This window comes from Pelobates fuscus, chromosome 9 (genome assembly GCF_036172605.1).
Source record: "Pelobates fuscus isolate aPelFus1 chromosome 9, aPelFus1.pri, whole genome shotgun sequence".
Lineage (NCBI taxonomy): Eukaryota > Metazoa > Chordata > Amphibia > Anura > Pelobatidae > Pelobates > Pelobates fuscus.
Window position 1 is genome coordinate 103,083,173 of NC_086325.1, and position 25,822 is coordinate 103,108,994.

The following is a 25,822-nucleotide window of genomic DNA, read 5'->3' on the forward strand; positions in this document are numbered from 1 at the left end:
GCGTCTGACGCTAGCATTAACATTAACGTAATTTCTATACATGTCACTGCAGTTACATAATATGTCACAGTCTTGGGCTTGGGCAGGTATCTATCTCACTATTGCTCCTAGAGCCATCCTTGTTGCTGAGCCTAGCGCAAGCTCTCAGCGTGTTTAAACTCATGTTGCAGTATAACAATTAATCGCCTGTTATTAATATATGCTGTCGAATTATATGTATCTTACACACAGTACTCTGAACCCTCTACGTTAAGCTTGTCTATAAATTATAAAAAACGAGGCTGTTAATCTGAGGAGATAATGCACTGTACAATGATACCTATAACCTGTATAACCCCTGCAAGTCTCCCTCTCTTTATTCTGTTCCACCATAATCTATGCCTCAATAAAAGAAAGATTTACAAAAAAAAAAAAAAAACTTCCATAGAATTACAAAAAGTGAAAAAAGTTTATTTTAAATTTGGCGGGGTGAGGGCATAAACACTATTAGGCAGGCCTGGTTTTATTCAAGAGTCATGGCTTAACCATGATATAACAAATACACACACATACAAATATATATATAAATACAAACACACTCACACAGTTTACAAACAGATTAAATAGTTAAAGTGTATTTTTCTTTTTTTAAAGTGCTTGTATTTTTTCCCTTCAGGTCATTGGATAGACCTGCTCATTTTCATCTACATGTGCAAGATTCCGCAATCATATTTTCATACTCCTTGTACAGAATCTTCCCTTCGGGTTCAATCATGAGTACACTAATTGGGCCATAGGAATATGGGACACAAGATGGACGCGGGACACTCCCATCAACAACCTGATTTATAAAGTTCTGGATGATGGCATGATTGGGAGAATTATACCCTGAGTGAAGAACCCTAGGGCAGTCCCCCTTGCAGTAACCAGGATTATACCTGTGTGGAGCAATGATCCAGTGGTCCCATCCCAACTGGTGGAAGCTGACCCAGAATGGGCGTAAGACACACCGGCTCTTTGACACTAAATTTGGGCTGGAGAATTTTGGAAGCTTGGTGCCTATACTCCCTGCTTGACGAGGTTTCCTAAGAAGCAGGCTTGACTCGCTTCTATTTTTCTCCTCAGCTTTCATCCTGTCCTCCTCTGCTACGCTTTGTAATGAGTGGTTGAGATAGAGAAGCAAGAACGGGATGTAAGACTGAGAGACAGTCATCAGATTTGAGGGTTGCATTTTAACTTTCCTGCAGATTATTTGCAGTTCAAGTTTAAAAGTCTTCTTGGAGTCTTCGATCAGAGGCTGGAGATAGGTTGTGAGATCAGTCTCAACAAACCTAGGATTTCTAGTGGAAATTTTGGTCCTCAGTGAAGGACCAGCATTTGAGAGAATATCCACTTTGCTTGAGAGGCAGGCATTAGACAGATGTGTTGAACGAGGATGCATTAAAGTAGCCCTCACCAACCGCTCTGCTTTAATCACATCTTGCAAACTGAACGTCACATTCTGTATATGCCAGTGACCATCTACAAAGAAAGAAAAGAAAGAAAAAAAAAAAGTTATAATCACCAAAATACAATATCTAAAAACTCATTCTTTCTTAGCCACAAATTAAAATACCAAATTATAAACTATGGTAAATTCCATTCATAAAGTTGAAAAACTTCTTCCTAACCACAATTCCACTTGGTTGTAGCCCACTCCACAACATGCCAAGTTCTACTCATGTCTGCATCCTCTTTTGCAGAAGATAAACTGGATTACAATAACCCAACTTGTTCTAAAATTAAAGGAACACTCCAGCCCTCATAACTTCATCTTAATGAAGTTGTTGTGGGATCTGGATTCCCTGGGCGCCATCTTACCTTACAGCGTTAAGCCATTTTCAAATGATTTAACACAGACGTTCTGTCCCCAGGCACCAGTCACATCACTTCCTCTGTCTTTCCCTCGTCTGCTCAGCTAATAGGGAAGCAATGACTTGGGCAACCAGTGATAGGCAGAGAGCAAAAGCTACCTTATACTCATGTATATCGGAACCGGGGGTATGGGGAGATGAATCCCACCCAGAAAATCTGGTGTAGCTTTTAAGATGATATATTTCACTGTTTAAGAAAGATAAGAAAAACAAACGTGTTAAAAGAGTAGATTGTCATTCTACTAATACACTCCCTACTCAAATATAATTTTGTCTGAAGCAAAGTACACGATTTAATGTATTCTCACTACGTGGGAAAGGGATTATTAGGATTGCTAACATTGTAAGGTAAGACAGCAGCCACGAACTCCAGGCCCTATAACTTCATAGAGATTAAGTTGTTATTGGGACTGGATAATCTCTTTAATTTCTCAGACTACTTACCACTTCTCATTCATATCTCTTACAACACTATTCTCTCCATAACACAAATCACCTCCGCCACATGATCTTTACAGAGTACAATAACAACAGTCTGACATCACAGGGGCTGCACCGAGGTCCAATCAAAGGCTTCTGATAGAGAAGCCTTGATGGGACCCTTTTACCTGCTAAAGTGCACACGCTCTGAGCTGGCAAGGGGAAGAGGAAAGAGAGAGAGAGAAAGGAAGAAAGGAAGGAGAGAAAGGAAGAGGAGGGAGGATGGGTAAAAAAAAAAAAAAGATATATAGATATCTCTTGCACTCCAACAATCTATCCAGTACCTGGTGCTCTGGTAGCTTGAACATATAAAACAGAAAAAATACCAGCACTCCTAGGTTTTCCAAAAGAAGATTCTTTTATTCCAGAGATTTAAATCGACGTTTCAGCTCTATTGCAGAGCTTTCATCAGGATGTCCTGATGAAAGCTCTGCAATAGAGCTGAAACGTCGATTTAATTCTCTGGAATAAAAGAATCTTCTTTTGGAAAACCTAGGAGTGCCGGTAAAATATATATATATATATAAAATATAAATAAAATATATAATGGGAATTGGGAGAAGGGAGAGCATCATTTAGGGTTTGAGGGAGGGGAGAAGCTGTTAAAGGCTTTTGCCAGAGTTTGCTGACAATAGGTGTAGAGGTATAGCGCTCCCCATCTCAAAGGCCAGATTTAATTGCATAGGCTCAATTGTTTCTCCATCCACATTCGCAAGCATCGCATGAACAATATCCTTGGATACAAAATACAGAGGTATGTGTCCCCCTGCCAATTCGATCATTCCAGTTTGCACTTCGTCAAGAAAAGCAAGTGTGTGGAACAATATTGGGTCACGCAGAAATAGAAGTTCACGCTTAAATAAGTCATGACTTTGGTGCAACTCAGTGGATTTGACAATTAACTCCGAATGCAAATTTGTTATAACAACTGTGTCTTCCACAATAGACAGTCAACTGGGAGGATTTCACTTTCTCACCCCAAGTAGTAATAGGTGGCTGCATGGAAAACAGTTACCGAATGTGAAATGAAAATAAAGAACTTGAAGAAAAAAAAAAAAAAAAGTTTTACCTTCTCTGGGGCTAAAGAGCCCGAAATCCAGAGCATTAGCCTTCAATTATCCTCACTAGAAATGCATAAAGTTCCACTGCAGCAGTGAAAGTGTTGAGCTCCATAGAAAGCACACCAGAAAGAAGGGTACTCTACCTGGTGTACAAACAGGTCTGCCTCGGATGGGTATAGTACCTGGAAGAAATATGTCTAAGGCTTGACTGTATGTAGTCAGGCACTACGTGAAGGGAGTTGGTCTTACTGGTACTTTCTGACCATGCAAAATATCGTCCTTCATACACCCAAACATTGACATCCTATGAGTTGAGATGGGAATTATATCAGTGGTACCACCCCAAGTACTGGCAAGTCAGTGCATGCCAGGCTTCCTGCCAATCACAACATCTAGCCTATGAGGACAGGCCATGCAGATAAACGGTTTCAGTGCTTTCTGCATGTTTCTACTGCCCTTAGCATTGTACATCTAATGATACTACTGCGCTACTTTTTGAGGGCAGTGTCCCCAAAAGTTGAACACAAGGTAAACCCTGGAAGATGGGACAGGAACCTAAACTTGCGACCGTCTAGCTGTAAAAGGGATGGTTGGAAGGCCCGTATCTTGTGATAGCAAGACAATAATGTGTTCATGACCCTATAAGAAACACTTTAACGTGATTGCTGATCCCCATGTGATCCATGGACTATTTTCCCCTTCACCTAACCCAGCTATATGGCTGAGTGTCATGAAAAGCATGGTCCAGATCACAAAAACACAAGGATCCTATGAAGAAATTAGTACATAAGTTACATACTATGTGCAAGGTTGTTGTGGCATTCAGTGCTAATAACATAACGTCCTAATGAGCTACACAGCATCATGTGAAGAAGAAACCTTTATATGCCATTGTACATGGTACAGAATTTGCTGGTGCTATATAAATAAATTAAATAATAATAATAATAATACACGCATGTATGATGGAAAGATGACAAGTCATTTATAACTCAATTCCTTTTTTCAGAATTCTCATTGTCATTAATTGGCCTATGCCCAAAATCTAGATATAGCAATAAAATGCAAAAATACATCATCAAGAAGTTGTTTTTTTAAGTTCCTGAATTGCTACTTCTACACCAGGAAGTGTTTACATCAACCAATAGAGATTTTCAGGGTTATTTACCAAAGTGAGAATAGCTGGGAATTCTGGGAAATACTCAGTGTAGAGCCAAATAACCAAGCTGAGCACAGAATTAACTTAAAGAAATTTTATAATTTGGCTACTTATGGTCTAAATTTTAAAATATCCTTTGAATTCCCTACAATTTTGCCATTAAAGGACCACTATGGTGCCAGGAAAACAAACTAATTTTCCTGGCACTATAGTTCCCTGAGGGTGCCCCCACCCTCAGGGTCCCACTCCCGTGGTGCTAAAGGGGGAGGAAGGGGTTAATCCCTTAACCTTTTTCCAGCGCCGTACTCCCTTTGCGCTGGGACTCTCCTCCCTCTTCTGATGTCATCGGCTGAATGCTCATGCGCGGCAAGAGCCGCGCTAGCACATTCAGCCAGTCTCATAGGAAAGCATTCTCAATGCTTTCCTATGGATGCTGGCGTCTTCTCACTGTGAAAATCACAGTGAGAAGCGCGGAAGCGCCTCTAGCGGCTGTCAATGAGACAGCCACTAGAGGCTGGATTAACCCAAAGGTAAACATACCTTACAGTAGAAAGGGTTAATCCTAGCTGGACCAGGCACCCAGACCACTTCATTAAGCTGAAGTGATCTGGGTGCCTTTAGTGGTCCTTTAATGATTAACCCTGCAGAGTTGTCGTTTTTTTCACAAATCAATGCAGCCATTTTCTGCAAAGCACATTAAAGTGTCACTTTAAAATATCCACTGAAAAAAGGAGATAGGGTCGCACTCAATCACATCAATTTAAACACAGGGTGCTACTGGGCAAGGGTCAGCAAAAAAAAAACCAAGAAATGTATGCATATAGGAAGAATCCCAGGCACTCACTGTGATTGTTCTTCAAGCAGGTTTATTGCAACGTTTCGACCTCAATGAGGTCTTTTTCAAGCTTGAAAAAGACCTCATTGAGGTCGAAACGTTGCAATAAACCTGCTTGAAGAACAATCACAGTGAGTGCCTGGGATTCTTCCTATATGCATACTTTAAAATATCCAACCTAAAAACTATAATTTTATTATCATTAAAGTGGCACTCTATAATGAGTACAGTAGATATGGTGCGATCATATGTGCCATCCTCTGGTCTTGACTAAACATTTAGCAATTTGACCGAAACCAAGTGTCTCAGAAGCACCAGTGGTCTGACCCCATGCTTGGCTATTGTTATTAAGTTGTATCTATATGTAGTTTAAAGGTCAAGCAGGGATCCAGCCACAGGTGCTTCAGGGACCCCAGGTTTTAATCAAACCACTCAAATCTTTTTACACAACAACTGGTGTACTGCTCCCCCTACAACAGCATGTAGTGATTATGGAGCCTAGACAACATTGCAGTTTCTACAAAACTCTAAAGGTTTTACATTGAAGGTTTAAAACTACAGGTCCTCTGCACCCCAAACCAGTTCATTGAGATGAAGTGATCTGGGTGCAATTAAATTGTAATTTAAATTTCCCATAATAAAAATAAATATACAAATCTGTGCTGCCCAAACGTAAGAACTAAATCGCCCATAATATATACACACACACACACACACACACGTGTATGCAGATCTATACTCAGTTACTCACCCATAATAAAAGATGCCTGGTTGACAGGCCTCACCAACCTCACTGCCGCTCCTACATGCCTCCCACGCATTGGCCTCCCATTACTACCTGCAGATCTTCTGTAGAGGTCCATCATAAAACGCAGGTGCTGCATGTTGAGGCCACGTCGGAGTGCCATATGTGGTTCCTGTGGCCCATATTCATGCAGTGTCCGGATCAGAGGCAGAGAACTGGAGCGTATCACGGCCCTCAATGCTTCCCCACCAGTGTCTAGAGTTATTGGACTAATAAAGAGAATAAACAGCAGCAAGTGGCGGGGAGGTCCAGGCATCTTGGGTATACTTTCACAGCTGATCCTATATAGCATAAACTCCTAAAAAGCCATTTTCAGGGTAGGGTATATAGTAAACAGGCAAGGAAGGCTCAAGGTAGTAAACAATGTTGAAAACAGAACCATTAGCATCTTCCCACTCAGGTGTTCTCATTAAAATGGGAGGGGTAGCTCAGGTCCATAGTATCATATATATTTTAACAAGGAAGTGCAACAGAAAGCTCTTTCGACCAAATTTAAGTTAATATATTTCCATAAGTGATAAAAGATTTTTCACGTGTTATACAAGATCTTGTTCATTTGCGTTTGAAAGGCAGCTATAGGAGGAAGAACTAGCTGATGTTTCCTCTTATATAGGACTAGACAGCTTTCCTGGTTACAAAAAAAAAAAAAAGAAAGAAATTTAAAGGAGCCGCCTTCAGCTTTAGAGTCATTAGTATGAATATTAATGGATGGAAAAAGAAACTGAAAGGAACGTAAATGTCTTCTGCTACCTATCCCATGCAGTGCAGAATAATACAATAAACGTATTCACCAAACTGGAGAATTGGAAGGGAGTTGCACACATTAGGCTTAACTAGCCGAACTGGAAACATTCATCAGACTAGGGTTGGCATTTTTTAGCCTTAAAGTTTGCAATTTACTTGTCACTACTTCACTATTTTTGTTTTGTGACTACTGGGTTTGCCTTAAGTGGATATGCTACCTTAAAGGCCCCCAATGCCCACAGGACCCAATTTAGCTTTACTGGCAGTAGTTCTTCCATGAGAGGGCTTGCTGAGAAAGCGGAATTGGTCTGACCACTGTGGACGTGGGCAGCCTTGTGTCAAGCATGTCAGGCTGACTGACAGCATCTTTGGCCAGCCACCAATGTCGAAGACAATAAAAATAGACCTGCTTAAGTGATCTCTGCATGGTCCAAGTGCCAGCGAACATGTCTAATAATGTGCTCATGCAGTGCTGTGGGGACAGTTCCTTGGTGTCCATGGATGCCGGATCCCGGGGAACAAAATCAGGGAGGCAAGACAGAATACCTACCAAATGTCTCACCAGGTCTATGTATAACGTATTGCTGGACCAGGGGGTGTCAGAACAATACAAATCAGGTATTTTAGAGAAATGGGACACACATGCTCTGTAAAATTCCCCATGAAAATGAAATATGCGTTTGAAAAATTAAGTAAATTAACTATAACCAGCTGATTTGGAAGAGGCTGGTGATTAAATAAAACATGTGAAAATACTCTTAGCAAAACAACTTGGGATTCCTACAAATATACAACTTCGTTTAGCTGTTTTGGATTTTGTGACTGCTAATATGTATGCCAACAGTCCCGACTTTTGTGGGACAGTCCCATATTTTTTATTTCTCTCCTCGACACAAATGGGTACTGGGTAGTTCAATCTCCAGGGTAGATTTCAGGATAGAGAAGGGGACAGGGCACTAGGAACATTAACAAAGTAGTTCTGCTGAACTCTGTGCATGGTCTGCTTGATGGGGCGGTCAGCCTGGCCATCCAATTTAGGGGCGGTCCAGCATGCCTCCCCTTTTATGGACAGTCCCACTCCTTTTGTGGACTGGTCTGCTTCCTTTATGGCACCTTTATGGCACCAAGCCCTTTCAACGTCCAATCTGGAAGCCTGCTTCTATGCCTGCCTATAATAAAGACCTCATAATAGGAGAACTGGGTAAGGCTACAATAAAAAAATACAAATACAATTGTTATTTATTATTTATTATTGTTTATTATTATTTATTATTGTTATTTATTATTTAATGTCACATATATATTGACACCACACAGTGGAGTGAAAATTACAGTAACAATCGGTTAGGAAAAAAATATGTATTTCTAACATTAGAGTGTTTTTCTCTATATTCAAATTCGGGCACCCTGCAAGTAAGGTAAATCCATTTTAGTCCCGCGTGTGCCGATTCTGCTGTGGCCACCACTCATGACAGGGGTAGTACGCAAGTGTGACAATCACCACTCTGAGCCAGTGATTTTTATTTATGTTTAATTTGGGCAGTGGAGTGTCCATTTAACTTGTCAGCCTCAACAAATAGTACAGGAAGAGAACTATGAAGCAACTGTATAGTAAACAATCCCGATCAGGGCTGCCATTAGAAATTGTGGGACCCAAGTCCGGACTGGCAATCGGGCACACCGGGCAAATGATGGCCATAAACCAAGGCTGGCAGGGGAGATACTTTTATCTCTCCTGCTGGCCCATACACAGTCAGCTTTGCTGTGGCCTCTCTCAGGCCAGTGGGGAGATAAAAGATCTTCCTCACCGGCCCAATGGCAATCCATTTCAGGAGTGGGAGGGAGGAAGGACCAGGAAGGCTGTAAGTTCCTCCTTTGCAGGAGGACAAGAATGTCAGCCTGCAGCCAGAGAAGCTGCAGGCTAAAGTGCATGTGCCACTACTGGACCACCAGAGCTGACAGCATTATGTCTCCCCTCCCTGGCCAAAGGTAAAAAGAAGGGTGGGAGGACATAAAGCTTTTTTTTCTTTTTTTAAATAAAGATGGTGTTAAATAATACATTTCCTCGCATCTCACACACAACATAGAAGCCAGGCCTCCTAACACACACACACAAACACACACATTCCTTCACACGCACATACACACAGCACTCCTCACACACACATCCCCCTTCACACGCACAGCATGTCTCACACACACAGCCCCCTTCACACACACAGCACACCTCACACACACACACACACACACACACACAGCCCCCTTCACACACAGCACTCCTCACACACACATAGCCCCCTTCACACACACACAACATTCCTCACACACACACAGTCCCCCTTACACACACACAGCACTAGACCCACACAACACTCCTCACACACACACACACGCACACAGCCCCCTTTACGCACACAGCACTTCTCACACACACACGGCACTCCTCACACACACAGCACCTGTCTCACACACACACACAAACACAGCACCCCTCAACATACTTTCTGGTACACAGTGTACCCTTTACACACACTGCACCACTACTGTTGTGGATCAGAATGTTGATCTTTGTTATATTCAGAGGAAAGACAATGTAACAGAGCAGCAGGAAATGCTAGCAGAATGCTTGGTTGTATAGGAAGAGGTATTAGCAGTAGAAAGAGAGAAGTGTACAGAACACTAGTGAGACCTCACTTGGAGTATTGTACGCAGTACTGGAGACCGTATCTTCAGTAGGATATTGATACCTTAGAGAGAGTTCAGAGAAGGGCTACTAAACTGGTTCATGGATTGCAGGATAAAACTTACCAGGAAAGGTTAAAGGATCTTAACATGTATAGCTTGGAGGAAAGACGAGACAGGGGGGATATGATAGAAACATTTAAATACATAAAGGGAATCAACACAGCAAAGGAGGAGACTATATTTAAAAGAAGAAAAACTACCACAACAAGAGGACATAGTCTTAAATTAGAGGGACTAAGGTTTAAAAATAATGACAGGAAGTATTCATTTACTGAGGGGGTAGTGGATGCATGGAATAGCCTTCCAGCTGAAGTGGTAGAGGTTAACACGGTAAAGGAGTTTAAGCATGCGTGGGATAGGCATAAGGCTATCCTAACTATAAGATAAGGCCAGGGACTAATGAAAGTATTTAGAAAACTGGGCAGACTAGATGGGCCGAATGGCTCTTATCTGCCGTCACATTCTATGTTTCTATGTTTCTATGAAACCCTTATTGTTGTTACAAGTGCACTTGGAGAAGCGAGAATTAGACACCAGACACTTGTTGGTATTCAAAATAAGCCTCTGACGTTTTATTCATCAGCTGGGTTTTATACATTAAAAAGTAAGTGCTTACGTGCAAATACTCTTAGAACAGTAATAGTAAGGGAGTACAGATAAGACATAGGGATGAGCGTCATGTACACATACCAAATAAGTTTCAAGGTAAGAGAGAACAAAAAGATTAGAGTAGAGACATCTTAGGTGGGGGCTCTCTGCTCCCGGCACTTAGACATATATGGTCTTAAGTGTTGTTAAAGCATCAAGCATTTCCTGAGTCCAAGTTAGCCAATTTTAATATAGGATATCATTATATGACACCTAGAAGCTTGAGCCTTGGAATCAAGATAAATTCTATCACACTACACACCTAACCCCTCACAACCTACCGACACTACATCAATTATACACATACTGCACCACATACTCACAACATCCCCTACACACACTAGATCGCCTTTAGACACAGACTACACCACATACACACATTACATCCCGACATACACACTACATCCCTTATGCACACTCTATATCTCCTGTATGCCAAAACCACACACTTTATTCCCTAAACACTCTCTACAAAGCCTACACATACTACGTCACCTATACACACACATACACTGCACCACCTGTGCACACACATGCTGCATCCCCTTTACACACACTAGGCCCCTATACACACTCTAAGGCTCCTATATACACACACTCTCTACAGCCCCTAGCCAGACATATAATACTACAAACAAAACACAACTGAAACTAAAACACAAAAACACCACACCATACCACAATCTCCTCACTCTACACATGCAATTCCACAAGCAGCGTTCAAACACATGTACCATACTCTTTTGTCCTCTGGAACCCCACTTAAAGAGTCACCAGAGACAAGTCACAAGCAAACACAGCGGAAGTGTGTCATTATATTTGCTTTCACTGCGCATGACCTTTTTCTGATGCAAGAGCTCTTCAGCAGGGCTTTGGAAGAGCATTGAACCAACATGCTCACTTTGATGGTGGGGTGGTTGTCGTTGATGATGATAGAACACTCCCTCTTTGGTCCCACCCTTTACCATAGGGCCACAGTGATTAAAAAATGCCTGGGACGATTTTTTCCTCAGTCTGGCCCTGGTGGGACCTCATACATAGCTACAGAGCCCACTATGCATTTTACCACCATGTGTGTATAGTGGATCAGTATGTGTGTATAGTGGATCAGTATGTGTGTATAGTGGAGCAGTTTGTGTGTTTGTATACTGAAAGCAATGTGTTTATATAAGGGATGCAGTGTGTGTATATACTGGATGCAGTTTGTGTGTTTCTACAGTGGATGTAGTGTGTGTAAGAGATACATGCTCTGTCGAAGTCTCGCAAGCGTTGCGATAGTCAGAGCGGTGCCACAGGTTACCATGGCAACGCTCCGCACGGCTCGCGAGACTTCGACAGAGCAGAGCATCTGGGCAGTATATTTCAAGTGTGCTGGGCCCCCTGCAGAATACAGGTAGCGGGGGGCTGCACCATGCCTCAGGACCTCGGATCCAGCTAATGTGATCTCCCCCCTCCATGGCCACAGGTAAGATGCAGGGAGGGGGGAATAAAACAAGACAATTAAATGTAAGAAAAATAAATACTGTAGGCTTTCCCCCCCACATTATGCAGCCCCATACATTTACACAAACTATACACTAACATTTACACACACTATTCACTAACATTGACACACACGATACACTGACATGTACACACACTATTCACTACACACCTTCATGGCAATAGTGTTTCAAGTGAACTCTTTCAGCAGGATAATGCACCCTGGCTCATTGGAAGAAATGTTCAAGAGTGGTTTGGGGAACATGACAAAGGGTTCAAGGTGTTGCTTGGCCTCCAAATTCCCCAGATCTCAATCCTATTGAGCATCTGTGGCATGTGCTGGGACAACAAATCCAATCCCACCTCGCAACTTGCAAAACCTAAAGGATCTGCTGCTAATGTCTTGGTGCCAGATACCACAAGACACGTTCAGAGGTCTTATGGAGTCCATGCCTCTATGCATCAGAGCTGTTTTGGCAGCACAAGAGAGACAAAAACAATATTAAATGACCACTATAGGCACCCAGACCACTTCAGCTTAATGAAGTTGTCTGGGTGCCTGGTCCATCTAGGATTAACCCTTTCTTCTGTAAACATAGCAGTTTCAGAGAAACTGCTATGTTTACCTATAGGTTAATCCAGCCTCTAGTGGCTGTCTCATTGATAGCCGCTAGAGGCGCTTCTCACTGTGATTTTCCCAGTGAGAAGACGCCAGCAATCAATGCTTTCCTATGGACTGGTTGAATGCGCGCGCAGCTTTGCCGTGCATGTGCATTCAGCCGATGACGTCAGAAGAGGGAGGAGAGTCCCAGCGCCGAGGTAAGGGATTAACTCCTTCCTCCCCCTTCAGCACCAGGGAGTGGGACCCTGAGGGTGGGGGCACCCTCAGGGCACTATAGTGCCAGGAAAACTAGTTTGTTTTCCTGGCACAATAGTGGTCCTTTAAGCAGGTGATTTTAATGTTATGGTTGATCAGCATACAGTACAGTTAAAGTATAGTATTTTTTAAATAAGGTATTTTAAAAAGCTTTATAGCAATCTCTGTAATGTTAATGGCATTTGAGAATACCATGGATTTCTCCCCCTCCCTTACAGTAGGAAGTTTACCTTGTACCAGACTTACTGTATGTGAGAAAAAAAAATGTTACTAATATTACAGAGCCAGTGTCAAATATTGCAAGTCAGGGGATACGGTATCCTGACTGAAGCTTTTTATTTTCCTAATATTTTTGTAAAGAATTAACAAATAAATGAAATATTGTATGCATTTGCATAATTTACCTTTTAATTGTTGTCTGAACAGCAATCTATACACAAAATGTTTGTTTTTATCATACATTCATATGCTAGCAATGCGCCTTATATTGTAAATAAATATGAAGCAAATATTTTTAAACAAATATTGCTCGGTAGTGAATGGCTAAAATACCCGTTCCGTGACCAGAGCTGAGTTGGAGAATAAACCCAAATGAGTTATTTTACCCTAAATGTTTCCATTCCGATTTAAACTCGGTCCAATTCACAGTTTTGTGAATAAAAACATGAATTGCAGCAAAATGTAATGTGAATGGCAAGATTCAGGCTAAAGCAATAAGTTCCAGATTAGCTATTTGTGTCTAAATTTTCCCATTTGAATATTGGTTGTCCATTCTTTGGAGTTGAATGAATAAATTCCTTAATATTTCAACATCAATACAGAAACAATAAGCACATGCAGACGTGCAGTACCACCCGCCTACCAGAAGAGGTACGTCTAACAAATTTCCTTTAACGTAGGCCCTTCTTGCCTGACGTCGGAGACGCACAGTTATCTGAGCGTGCCCGGAAGAAGGAGGTCCTTTCCATTGCAGACGCAGCCATGGTGAGATGGATTCTCTGTTACCCTGCGCTTTCAATCCATTGCCATCTTCCTTATTTATCATGTTTTCACTTGTTGCAGTCATATAAAAACACAGTATAGCTCTCTGTTAGACGGGCCCGGCCTGTAGTGTTGGGATTTATTATACTGGGAGTGTAAACGGAGGGAATCCGCTATGGGTGCAGCTGTGGGCCGCCATTCTGCCTGGCTGCTACAGAGCAAGTCACGGGAGGGGTGTGGAGTCTGCTCTGTGCTGGGTGTTATAAGTGAGAGTTCTATCTCCGAATGTTCAATCGTAAAGTGCGATAACTAAATTCCCCCAAAACCTCAGAATGCTTGATCTGTAGATCTGTAATGTGCCTCCTTCTCTTGTAGCTGTGTGTATAATAACGTGGCTAGCATAAGCAGTGTTTTATTTCCTTGTATTGTGTGCATGGGTGCTTTGTATTACTCCTGTAAAGTAGTGTGCATTCTCCTTGTCCCATATCTCAGTTTATAATGTATGCAATAGCTACTTAACTGTGTTTTATTTAGAGGCTGGAGTGTGTGTGTATGTATGTGTTATGCATTTGAAAAGTAGCTCTTTCAGTATGTTAACTGCAAGAGTAGGGCCTGAGCTACTATTAGAAAAGTAAAACTACTTGTCTGTCCACTGTGGTATACACTGACCGGGGGTAAGAGTAAATTTGCTATTGACGTTCAGTGTTTAAAGTATTTAAGCAATGATGTATTGAGGTTTTGCTAAATAACAAGGATGTTGCATTAAATGTGAGATGCATGCACAATAATTCAACTTTTCCTCCTTACCTAGGCTCGTGGACCCAAGAAGCATTTGAAGCGTGTCGCAGCTCCCAAGCACTGGATGCTGGATAAGCTGACCGGTGTCTTTGTGAGTATCTAATTTTGTCCTTTAAATTTCTTACTAAGCTTGGTTTTGTGGGGGTACTAAAAAATGAGTAAACTTTTTTGTTTGTTTGACACCATTTGGTTGTCAGGATATCTCTCTACTGCAAGGACATGTCCTTTTAAAAAAAACAAAAAAAAACAAAACACATTCTTGTGGGTATTTCTATATTCGATAGATGAAAGTGAGTGTGACCATTAAGTACAACTAGTGTATTGTGGATTGTGCTTATTTATGGGATAACTGTATTATAACTTATTGGCACTTGGTGCCAATGTAACGTTTATTAAAGATGCACCACACTTGTGTACAATAGATTAGTGTATTAGATTTTTTTTTCACAATCATAGTGACTAAAACACTTCTCCACTGTAGCTTAATCCTGAAGCCTTATTTTTTTCCTATTTACAGGCGCCTCGTCCATCCACTGGTCCCCACAAGCTCCGCGAGTGTCTGCCCCTCATCATCTTCCTAAGGAATCGATTGAAATATGCTTTGACTGGTGACGAGGTCAAAAAGATTTGCATGCAACGTTTCATTAAGATCGATGGCAAAGTCCGAACAGATATAACATATCCAGCGGGATTTATGGGTGAGTACTAGTGTAAGAAGTGCTTAGTTTTGTATATTTGAGTTATCAGTGGTTGCAGTTTTATCTGTTTATCCATTTATGAATTTCATGTGTGCCCTGAATTAAAACAGGGGCATTTTATTTTTAATTGTTTAGTTTGCTCTATCAAAATGTGTCAACATTCTAATCCTTCTCTACATAGATTTGGAGAATGTTGTAGTTTATCAAGTTAAATGGTGCCAGAGAAGATTCTAACAGACCAAGTGACTTCATGTTTACATATTTATAAAACTCTGGATTTAAAACCAAAAGAGAAATGTGATCTGGAGCATTTTCCCTTCACATAAACCTTTTTATATAATTGACTGGAAACAACTCCTTTCTCTAATCCAAGTGCAAAACATTTTTATCACTTTTTTGCAGTCCATATATATTTAAAATGAGCTCTGTACTTGTTGAGAAACTGGAAATTAGCAAACTGTTAAAGGGGCACTGTATCTGCGTCATTTCGTTAAACTGGTTAGTGTCTGGTGTCCTCCTTTTATTAACCTCTTAAGGACCAAACTTCTGGAATAAAAGGGAATCATGACATGTCACACATGTCATGTGTCCTTAAGTGGTTACGTTTTTAATGCTTAAAGGAATTTTATAGTGTATGGAAACACATCTGTATTCCTAACACTAGAGTCTCTTCTGGTTGCTGTAGACCGGAGGGGTGGCTCATGCGCTCGCCGCGCATTCGACCCTTCCCGTAGATGAGCATAGACTGATTTCAACAGAAGCAGGATGAATATGTAATAGCCATCGGAAATTAATGAATGGACAGTAATCCAGTCTCTGTAACGACCACTTTATCAGGGTTATTTACTAAAGTGAGAATTCGAAGTGCATTTCAACTTTAAGGCCAGAGTAGTTAAACTGATAGCACAGCTGAGTGAACTGTTCCAGTTTGGCTATTTACACTTTACATCTACAATTATATTTGAATTCTCCCTTTAGTGAATAACCCTGTAAATGTATCTGGTGTAAAATGTATATAAACTATAAGAACGTTTAATTTTAAATTACATAATGATTCTGAAGTCCTGTAATTTTGTTTTGAGCTGGGCTTTGATTTTGTTTTTTTTCCTGTTGATGTGGGCAAGGTGTATGGTAAATATTCTGTCACACTCAGACCTATTGCATACATTGTTCAACAGATGTCATCAGCATTGAGAAGACTGGTGAACATTTCCGCCTGGTATATGACACCAAGGGTCGGTTTGCCGTCCACAGGATCACAGCCGAAGAAGCCAAGGTGAGATAGGCAATAAGGGTTCTGAACAAATGAATATACAATTGCTTGTCATGTTTAAAGGGTGCACTATAATTTCTTAATCAGTATACTTACTCTGTTCTCAGGGCATTCCAATAGTTTAGAATTTAGGTATTTGCCAATTTTATTCTGCTTGATAAAACAGGTAAAAACGTGTGTGTGTGTGTTTGTGTGTGTGTGTGTGTGTGTATATATATATATGTGTGTGTGTGTGTGTACACTTTTGTTTTAAATGGTTTTTATTTTTGTGAACAGTGCGTATAGTCAAGTACTTTACATTTATGACTGTGTATGCCTACGTAGAGGCTTAGCTCAGATGGAAAAGCGTTGTATGACGGTGAGCCGTCCAGTGCAACAGGTCTAATCAACAGTTACAATATAACAGTAACAAAGCGGTAACAAAGTGAACTCTGTACAGTTAACAATCATATGTTGGCTGATGACAATGCTGTGGAAGTTAGTAGTAAAAGCTCTTTGAGCATAGGTTGCGCGAGAGCATGTGTTCTCTCAGCCCCCTCTAGTGAGCAACACAGGTAGAGTCAGGTACTTGTATTCTGAAACTTGCCATTGTATAAGAGCCTTATAGGTGATCATTATATAAACAAAATGAGAAACGTTTGTCTTGTGTGTGTCTGTGTGTGTGCCTTAATCATACGTAGCATAGTTGTCGTAGAGTTGTGTGTACACTTTTTAAGGTGATTCTTTTATTATAACATTACATTAAAAAATGTCCCGATCACTGTTTCGACTCCTATATAGGGTCTTTTTCAAAATAAAGATAAAAGACCCTATAGGGGCCTAAACGTTGATCATGACTTTTTTGTTATAATAAAAGAATCACCTTAAAAAAAACGAGTGCACTTTTTTTTTTTTTATTTTTTTTTTTTTAATAAATATATATTTGTACGCTGAGGATGCACCAAGGCAATATTTTGCTTGAATATGCCTTAAGGGTGAGTGCCAAGACAACTATATATAGGTATATACACTGAACAACATTATAAGCTCAACACTGTTTTGCCCCCATTTTACATGAGTTGAACTCAAAGATCTAAGACTTTTTCTATGTACACAATAGGCCTGTATTTCTCAAATAATGTTCACAAATCTGTGTTAGTGAGCACTTCTCCTTTGCTGAGATAATACATCCACTTCACAGGTGTGGCATATCAAGATGCTGATTAGACAGCATGATTATTGCAAATGTGTGCCTTAGGCTGGCCACAATAAATGTGCAATTTTACTGTATTTAGGAGGTCTGAAAACCAGTCAGTATCTGGTGTGACCACCATTTGCCTCACGTCGTGCAACACATCTCCTTCGCATAGAGTTGATCAGGTTGTTGATTGTGGAGTGTTGGTCCACTCCTCTTCAATGGCTGTGCGAAGTTGCTGGATATCAGCAGGACATGCAGCACGCTGTCGTATACACTGATCCAGAGCATCCCACGCATGCTTAATGCGTGACATGTCTGCTGAGTATGCTGTCAATGCAAGAACTGGGATGTTTTCAGCTTCCAGGATTTGTGTACAGATCCTTGCAGCATGGGGCCGTGCATTATCATGCTGCAACATGAGGTGATGGTTGTGGATGAATGGCCCTCAGAAAATGCACCTGTGTTCGTTGTCAATAACATATGCCTGCCCATACCATAACCCCACCGCCACTTGATCCACAACGTTGACCTCAGCAAACGACTCGCCTACACAATGCCATACACACTATCTGCCCTGTACAGTGAAAACCTCTCCAAACACCTCTCTAAAGTGACAGACACCATCAAATGTGAGCATTTGTCGACTCATGTCGGTTACGGCAAAGAACTGCAGTCAGGTCGAGACCCCGATGAGGATGACGAGCATGCAGATGAGCTTTCCTGAGATGGTTTCTGACAGTTTGTGCAGAAATTCTTTGGTTATGCAAACCGATTGTTGCAGCAGCTTTTCGGGTGGCTGGTCTCAGACGATGTTGGAGGTGAAGATGCTGGATGTAGAGGTCCTGGGCTGGTATGGTTTACATGTGGTCTGCGGGTTGTGAGGCCAGTTGGATATACTGCCAAATTCTCTGAAATGCCTTTGGAGACTACTTATGGTAGAGAAATGAGCATTCAATCAGTCAGCATGCCAATTGCATTCTTCCCTCAAAACTTGCGACATCTGTGGCATTGTGCTGTGTGATAAAACTGCACATTTTAGAGTGGCCTTTTATTGTGGCCAGCCTAAGGCATACCTGTGCAATAGTCATGCTGTCTAATCAGCATCTTGATATGCCACACCTGTGAGGTGGATGGATTATCTTCGCAAAGAAGTGCTCACTAACACCGCTTTAGACAGATTTGTGAACAATATTTGAGAGAAATATGCCCTTTGTGTACATAGAAAGTCTTCAGCTCATGAAAAATGAGAGCAAATACAAGTGTTTATAATTTTGTTCAGTGTATATGGTGTTTTGTTTTGTGGTGAGATGCTGGTAGATGGGGGGGGGGGGGGGGGGAGAGAGACGGCATACAATCCCCCTTTTTAAAGCAACAGGTTTCTACTTCTTGATCAGTAGTTGATCTTTATGGTCCTGTTTGATTTTTCAGTTTTGTACGCTAACACACTTTGCTTTTTTCTGTTATTCCATTGTCATCTTTTTGACCTTGTTAGGAGTGTCATTCACTTTTATAAATGAATGGTGATACACCATTTTGCTTTTGCTGTCAAGACAGCTGGGAAGTTTATCTCCTAGTTTCAGTGGAACTAATCTCAGAATTAGGTTATTGCAAATAGTGTCTGCCTTTGAAATTCTTTAATGTAAAAAAAGCTTGACCAGTGTGCATGTCTGATCTGCAAAGTTTGTCAATGCCTTTCATTGGTCATTTTCATCTCATCTGTGCCTGGGGATGAAGGGCAGGGTTTGTAGTTGCTGTAGACACTAGATCGGCAGCTGATGCAACTCAAAATTCCATATTCATATAAAAAAAAATACCTAAAATTATACATATCTTTTTGGAGCATATTTACTAAACTTGTTATTTTACATTTATTTATATATATATATATATATATATATATATATATATATAATAACAAGTATGTGTGTATATATGTATATATAAAATAACAAGTATGTGTGTATATATGTATATATATATATATATTTTTTTTTTTTTAAGAGCGTTTGGTTAACATCTCTTGTTCCTGTTTTCAGTACAAGCTCTGCAAAGTGAGAAAGACCTGGGTAGGAACTAAAGGAATCCCTCACTTGGTAACACACGATGCCCGTACCATCCGTTATCCAGATCCACTGATTAAGGTCAATGATACTATCCAGATTGACCTCGAAACTGGAAAGATCACAGACTTCATCAAGTTTGATACAGGTAAGTGTAGCACTAGCTCTCTACCCATCAGTGTTTAGTTTTGCAGACTCTTTGTGAGAACTTTACTTAAAGCTCAACTGTTGCATCATATTTTTGCACTATCCAAGTGGGATGGTTATGCTTTTTCCTTCTGTATCCCTGTATATTTTTTTTTATAATGAAAGTACTTACAAGTAATGCAAAGATAGACAAGTGCTTTGAAACATTTTAGTGCATATACACTGGTGCGGTGTATAATGCCAAGAGCATGTGTGCTTGTACGTAATTTCTCTGGAGATGTCGAAGCAACATGGGGTTGTTATGGGGAAGTAAGTGCTGCAGATGTGTTTAAACACATTTTGACCACTAAAACCACTTTAGCTTAAAGGGACCCTATAGTCAACAGAATTAGCTTAATGTAGTTGTTCTTGTGCCTATAGACAGTACTTAAAGGCTTTTTGTTGTAAACACTGCCTTTTCAGAGAAAAGGCTGTGTTTACATTACAGTCTAGGGACGCATCCAGTGGCCACTGGGGGTGCTTCCTGGGGAAGTGCTGCACGGACGTTCAGCAACTCCATGCTCTGCATGGAGACACTGAACCTTCCTCATAGAGATGTGTTGATTCGGAGGAAATGCTGATTTGCCAAGGCAGCGCTTGGCGCTGCCCTTGGCCCGTCTCCTTGGCTGGGATCATCAGAATCACTAGCTCAGCTAATCCAATCCTTTCCTATGGGAAAGTGTTGTGATTGGCTGAGATCATAACTTCTGATGATGAATAAAGCTGTCTTGGTGTATAGATTATGCCCCTCCGATTTCACTGCTAAATTCCTTGCCATTTAGGATTAAAATCACTTGTTCCTGTTAATGCAACCCTAGTCATACTTTGTTTATGTAACCCAAGTCACACCTTCCTGTCTGTGACCTACAGTTTTCTCAATACTTCCTGTAAAGAGTGATCTAATGTTTACACTTCCTTTTTATTGCACAGTCTGTTTAATTTAGGTTTTCTTATCTCCTGCTTGGTTAATGCCTTCTAGACCCTACACGAGCCTCCTGCATTTTAAAGTAAAATTTCCAGAGCAGGAGATTGCAAGTTTTGAATTGAGTTTCAAATTTGATTTGAAATTCTCTTTATATTTGCTGTGTGTAGGTGTGACTAAAGATGCAAAAACAAAATCATTTTATATCCTAAATGGTTGAGAATTGAGCACTGAGACTGCAGGGACATATTCTATACTCTAAAACTGCTTTATTAAGCTAGCTGTTTTGATGCTTGGTGTCCATTCACAGTTGTGTGAACATAACATTCATTGTTAATGTATCTAAAGGATGAATGTCAAGGTCTCCAGAACCACCTCCAATTGCAAAAAGGAAATATGAAATGGGGTTGAACAGATTTTCTGTTTGAATTTCATGTTATTGCTAGTGACCAGGGACAGAACAAGAGAGTTGGGTACTTAAGCTTTCTGTGAAACTTAATGATTCAAATGTGCCCATCTTACTAGTTTATTTGTACCATTGTTTACTTAGGAGAATTGACTTGTGCATTGCAGTGATTTCAATCTGAATTCACTGAAGCAGAAATTACTGACTAAAACATTTCTTCCGTCCATTTTTGTCCTAAAATTTGAAATTCTGTTCTTCCGTTTCCCCTTTACCTAAAACATCTTGATGACTAGATGCAGCCTGATTTATATTTAATAGAAAACGTTATATTTACGTTTGCCAGTCAGAATACCTTTTTTCTGAAGGCTTTAATATTCTCTGCCATGGCTAGAACACGGTTAAATCAATGATTAGAGAAGCATTTGTGTGGTACTTCTCAGAGGAGAATAAAATATGCCTTGGTGGCAATTACCACATGTGCTCCTGACCACTGCAGTGCTCCAACATACCAAGCAAGTAGCAGTGGTTTTCTGCGCTGCAAATGGTCATTTTTGTCTTTCATTTCTGTTACATATGTTGTGGGTTTCTTTTTAAATAGTAGTGCAAATGATGTTTGCATTAAAATAGTCTGGCAAATAATTTTTTACTTTCTATACTTGATATCCATACCTCCTGAATTTATGGACTCTCCATAGCACACAGCTTGAATTGGAAACATTGCTTTATAGAACAATTGAATTGGAGACCTAAAGAACCATTCCACACCCCAAAAGCACTTCAGATTGCTGAAGTGTTATATGGGTGATGAATATCCTAATCTAACCCCAGTTTATAAAAGTGATTTCTATGAGAAATCAGCACTTTTAAAAATTAACTAGGGAACTGCACTGGCTGTCAATCAGTCCAGGAGGTTTGCAGCCTCCTTCCGTCGACTCCTCTGAGCCAGTGGTAGTAGCAGGCGAGCTCTACTTGTGTGCCTGCCTCTCACCCTCCCAGACCTCTGCTCCAGACCTGCATGCATGCACAACTGTGTTGGCACCAAGTCAGAGGCTTCTCAATGAGAGCCTCTGATTATTTCCCTGTGAAGAGACTAAAAGTCTCTTTTGGGGAAAAGGGGGGAGGGCTTGCTAAGGCTGCAGTTTACAAGATCTGCAGCCTTTGCAAGCTCTTTTGAGATACACCAATGATTTTCCTGGCACTATAGGGTCTTTAGGTACACTCCCACTGGGATGAAGGGGTAAAACTCTTACCTTTCTCCAGTGCCAGGCTCCCTCGGCGCTGGGGAACTCTCCTCCCTCTTCCAACGTCAGCTCTGAATATGCATGCATGGCAAGAGCCGCGCACATTCCAACAGTCCATAGGAAAGCATTTCTCAATGTTTTCCTATGGATGTCAACGCCTTCTCACTGTGATTTTCAGTGAGAAGTGCGGAAGCGGCTGTCAATGAGGTGAAAATCACAGAGAAGCGCGGAAGCCCTCTAGCAGCTGTCAATGAGACAGCCACTAGAGGCTGGATTAACCCATATGTAAACATAGCAAGTTCTCTGAAATTATGTTTACAGCTGCAGGGTTAACCCTAGATGGACCTGGCACCTAGACCACTTCATTGAGCTGAAGTGGGTCTGGGTGCCTATAGTGGTCCCTTAAGTGCCTGTCTTATTTGACCATCTTAATTTTTAAGCCTTGTTTAAAGTGTTATTTGTACATAGTAATGTTTTACTGCCTTGTGTCCACAGGAAACCTGTGTATGGTGACTGGAGGAGCCAACTTGGGTCGTGTTGGTGTCATCACCAACAGAGAGAGGCACCCTGGCTCATTTGATGTGGTCCATGTGAAGGATGCCAACGGTAACGGCTTCGCCACCAGGCTGTCTAACATTTTTGTCATTGGAAAAGTGAGTTCTCTCTTCTACATAAGTGTTGACAATCACATTACTAAAATTATAAGCTGTTTTGCATGCTGGCATGTTTGTGTCCTGGGGTTTTTATTGAATTATCTGGAAATATGGAGTTTAAAATTTTGACATGCATTTTTGGCAGCAAACTGAATATGGCAAATATTTTTCTAGGACAGAGGAAGTTGTGTGTATGGTGTTCATTTTTTAATGTAGTGTTATCTGAGCAGGAACCAGAATTAACCCTTTTAGGTCTTGCTGTTGGTTTTGACAAGCCTGTAGTTTACAGTAGAACTAAGCCATCGTGTTCCCTTTTAAATGTGTTGCATCTATATAAAAGTTTTACTTGATCAGGTAATTTCCTTTTTTAATAGTTTTTACCACCTGTGCCATGAAGCACAATTTTATTGTTGCAGGGGTGCTAACTGCATGGGGAGGTGGTTTTATCAGAAACTGGGTTAAATACTTGCAAAAACATATTATTTAGGGATATAATTTTAACAAGTGCGCAAACTGTTTTGATGCCAGGAAAGATCGGACTGCTATGCTAAGGTTGAGAGGGACTTTTTCCTAGTTTGTTTCAAAATTGGAAAGCACTTAAAGCAGCAATGTCATGCTGAAATTACCTTTCCCTAATCACTTCCTCTTCTCTCCCTCTCTCAGGATCTGTACTTAATTTATTCAGTCTGCTCTAGTTTTCTTTAAAACATAAGACAAAGTAGGGACTATTTTGTCTTATGTATATTTCCTACACATAACCAGCAGAGCTGGTCCTCCGTGATCTTGCAATGCCTCCTTTCACTATTCCCGAACGTCCTGTTATTTAGACAGGACGCCGGCGAAACTACATAATTTTGCTCTAACAGAATGAGAACCATTTGTTCAGTCATGTTAGGCCGACAATCTGTACATTTAAGTCGGTTCGAAATTTCATTCTAATCTTGCAGCCGCTTAGTAGATGGTTTTCAAATTCCCACAGTATTAGGGAGCGATCTACCAAAAGGCTGAAAGACTGAGATTGGTCTTTCAGCCAACTTTACTAATACGAAGTAGATTACTTGGTATTAGTAATTAATCTGCCCCTACTTGCTATATCGCGAGTGGGGGCATGTCTATTAAACCTGCCATGGTTGGGCATCTCTTAACTAGTGTATGTCGTCTCATTCCACCCACCCCCCTAGGGCTTGTGGGGCTATTCAACTAAACAGGGGACATAGGGTCCTCCTTGGCCCCCACCCACGAGGGGAGGGGGGGACCTATTGTTCTCCCCCCGGTCGTCACCCATGAGTGTCGGGTGGGGGCCCTAAATGAAAGGGGGGGGCTATTGTCCTCCTCCAGCACAAACCAAAAAAATTAAAGCCTAAATAGGTAATCTGGGGGGCAATTTGACATGGGGAGGGGGGTTAAAAAAAAAAACTGGATTCGGCCATGACAGTCTCTCTTTAAAACAGTTGGTGAGGCTGATCTTATTGGGTGTACGTTGTGTATTTCTTTTTTTTCTTTCTAGCTTTATAGAACTATGGTGCTCTAAAGAGGCTAAGGCACGGAGAACAAATCCATAAACTACAACATTGCTAAATAAGCTATAACAAATGTGACTTCCTTTTGAAACACTATAGAGACATGACTCCTCAAAGACTGAGTTGTTTTTTGTTTTTTTTAATTTTATATTTTACCCCCTCTCGTCTCTAGGGTAACAAGCCATGGATCTCCCTGCCTCGTGGAAAGGGTATCCGCCTGACCATTGCCGAGGAAAGAGACAAGAGACTTGCAGCCAAGCAGACCAGTGGTTGAACGTCATCACTTTCCTTTATAAAATAAATCTCTTTACCAATAAGCATGTGGTCTGTTTTTTTTTTAAACTGTTTTTCTACTAGCTATTTCCATTGTGGTGTAGCTCTTATTTATATTTGTGTTGCCATGGAAATTGTAAGTCAGGATAAAAAAAAGCATCTTCCTTAAGAGAGTGTTAGTGCTTAAAATGTCTTCAAATCTGGCTACTGGAATCTTTTCTGACCTGAATCAAACTTCCTGTGGGACTCTCTCCTCTACAAGAGCTGCTCAGGAAATGGAGTCTTCATTCTTGGCGTCTTTCTTGCATGCATAAATATTAGGAGGGGGACATTGAGTAGCAAAACTGCCCTGATATGAAGTACACTTTATTCTGATTATAGTAAACATGCCCCTACAATAGCTGTTTTTAAAAGTATAAAGGGCTATGAATAGCACGTTTTAGGGGCAAAGTGGTAAACAAGAAGCAATTGCCGTGAAGACATTCATACACATTAATACTTAAAGGGACACTATAGTCACCAGAACAACTACAGCTTATTGAATTTGTTCTGGTGAGTAGAATCGTTACCTTCAGGCTTTTTGTTGTAAACACGGTCTTTTCAGAGAAAATGCAGTGTTTACAATACAGCCTAGTGATAACGTCACTGGCCGCTCCTAAGATGGCTGTTAGAGATTCTTCCTGGGTCATGGCTGCCTAAAATGCATCAAAACATTGTCTCCACCCTCTCTATGCAGACACTGAACTTTCCTCATAGATTTATTGATTCAATTCACCTCTATGAGGAGATGCTTATTGGCCAGGGCTGTTTTGAATTGTGCTGGCTCTGCCTCTGTCAGTCTCAGCCAATCCTATGGAGAAGCATTGTGATTTGATCAGGCCACCACTTCTGATGTTAGCAGGTAGC

At 40.9% G+C, this 25,822-nt stretch overlaps 2 protein-coding genes across 2 annotated transcripts; one reads left to right on the forward strand and one right to left on the reverse strand.

The window, feature by feature from the left end:
* Positions 1-468: 468 nt before the first annotated feature.
* On the reverse strand, positions 469-6,797 carry BMP15 (bone morphogenetic protein 15). Its single transcript, XM_063431034.1, has 2 exons — positions 6,179-6,797; positions 469-1,500 (listed from the first exon to the last, which is right to left on the reverse strand). The coding sequence occupies exons 1-2, from the start codon at positions 6,522-6,524 to the stop codon at positions 680-682; spliced, it is 1,167 nt and encodes a 388-aa protein (XP_063287104.1). The 5' UTR covers positions 6,525-6,797; the 3' UTR covers positions 469-679.
* Positions 6,798-13,648: 6,851 nt separating this feature from the next.
* Positions 13,649-24,960, forward strand: RPS4X (ribosomal protein S4 X-linked). The gene is made up of 7 exons (XM_063431035.1): positions 13,649-13,712; positions 14,521-14,598; positions 15,025-15,205; positions 16,384-16,481; positions 19,692-19,863; positions 22,966-23,123; positions 24,816-24,960. The coding sequence occupies exons 1-7, from the start codon at positions 13,710-13,712 to the stop codon at positions 24,915-24,917; spliced, it is 792 nt and encodes a 263-aa protein (XP_063287105.1). The 5' UTR covers positions 13,649-13,709; the 3' UTR covers positions 24,918-24,960.
* Positions 24,961-25,822: the final 862 nt, after the last annotated feature.

Coding starts and splice junctions, on each gene's coding strand:
- RPS4X (XM_063431035.1), top strand. Junction 15,206..16,383: donor ATATCCAGCGGGATTTATGG/GTGAGTACTAGT, acceptor ATTGTTCAACAG/ATGTCATCAGCATTGAGAAG. Junction 19,864..22,965: donor CTTCATCAAGTTTGATACAG/GTAAGTGTAGCA, acceptor TTGTGTCCACAG/GAAACCTGTGTATGGTGACT.
- BMP15 (XM_063431034.1), bottom strand. CDS start 6,524: ATGCTATATAGGATCAGCTGTGAAAGTATACCCAAGATGCCTGGACCT. Junction 1,501..6,178: donor CCAGGCATCTTTTATTATGG/GTGAGTAACTGA, acceptor CTTTCTTTGTAG/ATGGTCACTGGCATATACAG.